The sequence below is a fragment of the Phacochoerus africanus genome, chromosome 2, assembly GCF_016906955.1.
Source record: "Phacochoerus africanus isolate WHEZ1 chromosome 2, ROS_Pafr_v1, whole genome shotgun sequence".
In the NCBI taxonomy this organism is placed as follows: Eukaryota; Metazoa; Chordata; class Mammalia; order Artiodactyla; family Suidae; genus Phacochoerus; species Phacochoerus africanus.
The window spans coordinates 203,789,914-203,796,131 of record NC_062545.1 but is presented as its reverse complement, the minus strand read 5'-3'; the positions used below and the strand labels follow the sequence as shown (position 1 = coordinate 203,796,131).

The 6,218-nt window shown below is 39.6% G+C and overlaps 1 protein-coding gene across 1 annotated transcript; it reads right to left on the bottom strand.

Moving 5' to 3' along the window:
• On the bottom strand, nt 1-516 carry LOC125121258 (interferon omega-1-like). The gene has a single exon (XM_047769531.1). The coding sequence runs from the start codon at nt 514-516 to the stop codon at nt 1-3; it is 516 nt and encodes a 171-aa protein (XP_047625487.1).
• Nucleotides 517-6,218: the final 5,702 nt, after the last annotated feature.

The window sequence follows — 6,218 nt, the reverse complement described above, 5'->3', positions numbered from 1 at the left end:
TTACATGAGGGAGAGACACTCTCCAATTTTGACCCTGACAACCTCCCAGGCACAGAGGCTATATTCCTTTCCTTTCAGATAGCGATGGATGCCTTGGAAATATTTCCGGACAGCAGTTTCCCAGCAGGGACAAGCCAGATTGTCTTTGTCCATTTGCTTCCACAGTTGTTCCAGGCTGTGATCAAGCCTAGAGAGCAGTTGATCAAGGAGGGTGTTGTTCCACGCAGCTCGGCTCTCCTCTGTGTTGAAGAGGTTGCTGATCTGCTGGAGTACCAGATGGTGGTAACGGGTGCCTTGAGTCATCTGGATTGGGGTGTTATTGTCTCGTTTCCAGGGAAATTTGAAATCAGTTCTTTCCTTTAGACACAACTGAGAGGGGATCCTTTTCATCCACCACAAATATGTGGAGATTTCCCTATTTTCTTGGCTAGGGGTCCCAGACAAGTTCTGGCCAAGAGAGCAAGCAGGAGTGGAGCAGAGCATCACTCCTGCCACTAGCAAGTAGATCTGGGCCATTGAGAATTTCAGTGATTCTTCAAAAGGCCGCCGGGGAGCAAGCAGGCAATGCTCCACAGTTAGCACAAATGTTCCTTCTCTGGAACCCCAGGCAAAGTGTTTCTCTGGGCGGCCGCCAGAGGGTGTAGGATGTCTTTTTATGGTATTAGGGAAACGCTGACTTGCCAGTTTTTGTTTTCAGTGTCCCTGGCAGCGGGAGAGAAGAGTCCCCAAGTCACTGAGCAATTTTGTGGTGATTTAATAGTGAGAAAAAAAACCTTCGTTTTCGTGGTGCTGAGTGCTAAGGAGGGAGCCTTGTCGCGGTCCTGCCAGCGAATTTTTTTCTCCGGTAGGGAGAACAGAAGCTTGGATTTTCTGGAGTTCCCCCTGAGTTTTGTGCGTTGTTTTTGCCCAGAAATTTTAGCAGGGCCTTTTTAGGAAAGAATCCATCTTTTGAGGGATCTGAGGCTCATAATCAGAATAAAATGTAGGCAATTTTAGAGATTAGGACTCCTTTCCGGTGCTATGCAAACAGCTTAAGAGAACATCGGACTCAGCGGTGATGGGGGGACTGGGCGGTGATGGGAAAGCCCTGGGGGTGAGTTGGAGCTCCGCCACTGCCCAGGGCAAGGGCAAGCAAGCTGTGCCCCTAGATGCTCTGTGACTTTCCTGTTATCTTTCAAAGATACAGGGTTGAAGTGGTTAAAGCGGTGGAGAAAATACTGAAGAACTGAAAAGGAGGAATGCTTAAAATCCAAAACATTTTATTTTTTATATATTAAAATTAATATTTAATTTAATTTATCTTTATTTTACAGTAAACATTTTTTAATGTTGTCTATTTTTCAAATAGTTTTATGGCAAGTTCCCTGGTGCCCTAGTAGTTAAATATTCAGCCTTGTTACTGCTGGGATTCAGAGTGGCTGCTGTGGCACAGGTTGGATCCCTGGCTGGGAACTTGCAATTGCCAAGAGCATGTCCCAAAGTAATTTTTTAAAAAATGAAAATAGTTTTTTTGAAAATAATAAACATTAAACAAAGAAAATGACAGTATTTTATTAAAAACTATTTAAAATTTACTTTCTGTATACTAAAAGCATAATTTAGTTTTTCCTTCCTGACTTTAATTGGAGCAAACTCTATTTTCAAAATTATTTGCTTGTTTTTAATTGAGAGAATTACTATGTTTGATAATTTTTCTAGACTCAGTGACAGTCTAAAATAATTTGTACTCAACTCAGGTTACTGAAACCCCTTTCACAGAACCTCAACTTGACTAGATTGTTAGAAGATTTAGGCGTTCCCATTGTGGGTCAGTGGTTAGCGGACCTGATTCATATCCATGAGGATGCAGGTTCGAGCCCAGGTCTTGCTCAGTGGGTTAAGGACTGGACGTTGCTGCAAGCTGTGGCTTGGGTGGCAGGTGCGGCTCGGATCCCATGTTGCAGTGGCTATAGTGTAGGCCAGACGCTGTAGCCCCAATATAACCCCTAGCCTGGGAACTCACATATACCTGGGGGGGGGGCGCTAAAAAAAAAAAAAGAGAGATAGTGTAAGAAAGCTTAGAAATAAGGACCCCAGTTGCTAGAAGGCTAACCCTCTCTGGCAGAATCTTGGAGATCAGCCTTGCTGAGCCTCTGTCTAGTTCATAAATCCACTCAGGCAATGTAAACAGTGCTTTGAGAAAACTAGAATTACAAGGAAGGAAAATGGTAGATTTCAGAAAATCCTGATCTTAATCTGGATAATTGTAATCATGTTGTTAAGGAGTAATAACAATTTTATTGCTTCCTTATCATGGACTGACCACTTTGTAAATTTTTTCAAATGTTAACTCTATTCTCTCATTAACCCTATTTGGATCACATTCACTTATACAACTGGAGAAAAATATAAATATGGACAGATGTACCTAATATACAGGGGCAAACCTGAGTGAGGAGGTTTCCAATGAATTGTCTGGAGGAGCCCATTAAAGAAGGGGAAAGTTGGAAAATAATATGATCTTTAGGAATGAATGAAATAATCAGAAGGAAGAGCATGTGATGACAAAAGATGCTTAATTGCACTTCAGATGCCAGAGTGTAGCTATGTGTTGCTTTGTAGGGCAACAGGCGTTGTGGTCTGAAGTGACTTTACATTGTAATGAAAAATAGACAAAATCTGTATTAGTTAGAAGAGAGTAAATATTTCTGCCAATTCAAAAAAGGGAAGATTTTATGACTGATTTCTTTAGTGATACATAGTAAAATAAGTTTATTAACCCTCCAACACAGATTCCTGAAATCTATTTATTTTTAAGATTTGCTACTTTTTGCGACTTTAACAACAAAGAAAAAACACATAACAGTTTCTACCATATGAGCTCTGACATTTCTCCTTCAGTATGACAACTTAGGTGTCACTCTCCACCTGGTTCCACAGGAATGAAGTCACTGAACTCTCCTACACCCTGAAAGGAGGTCAGGGTGGGGATCAGGAAGGAGGCACTCTGTGCTCTGGGAAAACTGACAGTGCAGGCCTTCAGATAGTAGATCATTTCAGGAGAAAATTTTGTGAAGCCAGTTTCTTGCTTCTTATACCTTGAAAAGCCGTAAAGTCATGTAACAAAGACATCTGCTGCTCGTGATGATCAGCAACCTTCTACCAAGAGTGTCTTTGATGGTGGGTTCATCATTTACCAAAATCATATATATATTGACCTCCCCCAACCCCGCAGCCCCCTGGAGCAGTTCCTTAGAGCTGTCAGAGAGGCTGTCCTCAGAAAGTCCTCCCAAATAACCGAACTCCAAGCTCTCATGTTGTCCATTGTTTGTTCAGTGGACAAGACCTCTTCAGGTCAGCCTGCTCTTGTCATTCCCAAAGAGGACAAGTCTGCCTCTCACCTCCAGCCCAGACTGGACCTTCTGTTGTCAATGGTGAGTCCGGGATATTCATCTGGGTGTTTTCTCACAAACCTAGAATTTCACTCAACTTCTGTTTGCAGTTGGTGGAAGGTATTGGCAGCCATAAACCCTAATGGGAAAGGAAACAGCTGTATGAATGGGCAGTACAGCTTAATGCAGAGTGGATGAGGATTTCCTACCTGAAGAAAAGGATTGTGGTGATGGAGTGAAAAAATGGGATCCAGAAAAGCAGAGAGGGAGAGGGCAGTGTGCCAGCTGTCAGAATCAACACATAGATATATGCTTTATTATATATGCAGTATTATTTTATAGTATCTTTATATGCATGGATACTCTATACATACATTTATATGGGTGTTTATTATATTTTGTATATAATTGCATATCATTGATGAGACACTGTTTCTCAATTTTGTTTTGCTGACCATTGGTGTTTTGCAGTCAGTTACAGAGAGGGGTAGGAGAATTCATTATTTCCCTTTATATTTCTCTGAAAACAAGAAAATAACCACTACTATTTAGCTCTTAGTGAGTGATACTCTAAGAGCTCTTGAATATTCTAGATTGTCTACTCGTCACAACACCTCTTGGAATAGTTTCACTTACTTTATATTTGAGAAAGCTGAGGCTCAGGGAAGTTAACGTGGTCCCACAGGATCACCCATATGTCCTGGAAGAATGTAGATTCAATGTGGAATCCTTTATCATATATGAATAATTGTTTCATCTCATGCAATTCTCCAGCCCTTTGTTTTCTTTTTCAGTGCTTTCTGAAGGTTGTTCTTCCATGGTTGATTGCTAACTGCACCTACTAGTCCATCTCTATGCCCTTTGCAGGCTCACCTTCCCTGTCTCAGGCTTAAAAGTTCAAGATCTTCATAAGCTGTAGGTCATCTTCTCATTCTACATTCTACTGCTAAGAAAGGACTCCTTACCATGTCCTGATTTCCAAATAATGCAACAAACAATTGCAAATTAGTATCTCAGGATGTACATTGTTGCAGATTCTGAGTCCACATATGGATTTACCAATGGGAAATCTGTCTGTAGCTGTTTCTTGGGCACTTTCTAGAACACATCTGCTTTCTCCCCTTCTTGAGATGCGTCGTTTGAGATTCTGATGAGAGAAGCCCTTTGCCTCTTTCTCTCATTGCAACAGGTAACTTAATTGAAATAATTTAGCATAATTATTGTTTTTATATCTCTTTCTCTTCCAAAGTGAAAGCTCCAAAAGAAGATATTTGGTATTTACTTTTTTCACCTCTGTGTTCTCAGAACTATCACATATCTGATGTAGGAATATAAAGTTCTAAAATATAATCAAGAACTCAAATGAAGAGTACAATTCATCATCCAATTTTTACTATGAGGAGTACAATTCATCATCCAATTTTTACTATGGATGGTAAATTTTTGCTATTTCTTTTTGTAAGAATAAACAACACCAGATGTCTTTTGGGGAAGAGTTGGATAAATTAAACAGGAAAATAATATGATAAAATATAATGGTAAAAATACTTTGTTGGATTTGAACACATTATAAGTTTAACCATTATGTTGCATGAACAAAAGAATTTTAAATGACATGCATGTTATGACTGAAATGAAGTAGATGAATAAATAAATGGATGCTTTAGAACCCTTTGCTTATTAATCACTTTTATTTTAAACTCCTGGTGTGTTTATTCCTAACTCTCTACTCTGTCTGAGTCTACTGATACTTGCTCTCTTTTTTTTTTTTTCTCTTTTTGGGCTGCACCTGTGGATAATGGAAGTCTAATCCACCCAGGCTAGGAGTCGAATCCAAGCTGCAGCTTTGGCTTACCCCACAGCCACAGCAAGGCGAGATCCGAGCTGCATCTTCTACATACACCACAGTTCAGGGAAACTCTGGATCCTTAACCCACTGAGCCAGGCCAGGGATCAATCCACATCCTCATGGATATTAGTCAGGTTCATAACCCACTGAGCCATAACGGGAACTCCCTGCTCTGTCCATTCAAATGTATTTTTCACCTGTTAGTATGGTAAGTTTCCACTGAATGTTGAACATTTTGTACAGAGTAAACAGAATTGTGGTAAATTGGCCTTTAGGATGAGCATTTACATTTACCTTCCTAGGAATCTGACTGTTTTTGCTCTGGTCATGGGCTCCGTTTCTTCTTTTTATTCTATATAGCAACCAAGCTGCCTTATCCTTCTGGATTGGTCTTCTTGAAAATGGCCTTCTTAGACCTGTTTGGTAAGTACCCACCATAGGAGAAAGGCCTGCATCTTTTTCATTATTGTATCATGAGCACAGAGTTCTAATAATTATACAAAATAATTATTAACAAAGAATTTTTAGATTTTTATCAGATCTCACATCAGAAATCCCCACTGACCTCCCATCATATCCTCACATGGCAGTACTTTTTAAGCATCACTGTACGATTTAGTACCTTTCTTCTGAGCCTCTTGGTTCACCATATCTCATCTCATAGTGAATATGAACAACATATGATGCTAGACAAAATTAGCCTTCTTTGCTTTCCTGATTTCACAGACTTTATTTTTTTATGTTCTTTTTCATTTAGTATTTTTCTGGGCAAAGTTTGTCTTGCTACTTCTGAATAACTTTCTCTATCATCTTGAGATTAGTAACTTAATAGGGACCTAAAAATGGAAACATAAATGGCCTATGCTTTATTTTCCTTTATATATTGAATAAACCTTTATTTTCCCTTTCCATTCAACTTTCTTAGAAAGCTGCCATTGCATTTGGATGCACTGAGGCAAAAGGAAAACAAATACACATCTGACTATGCTGAGAGTGAA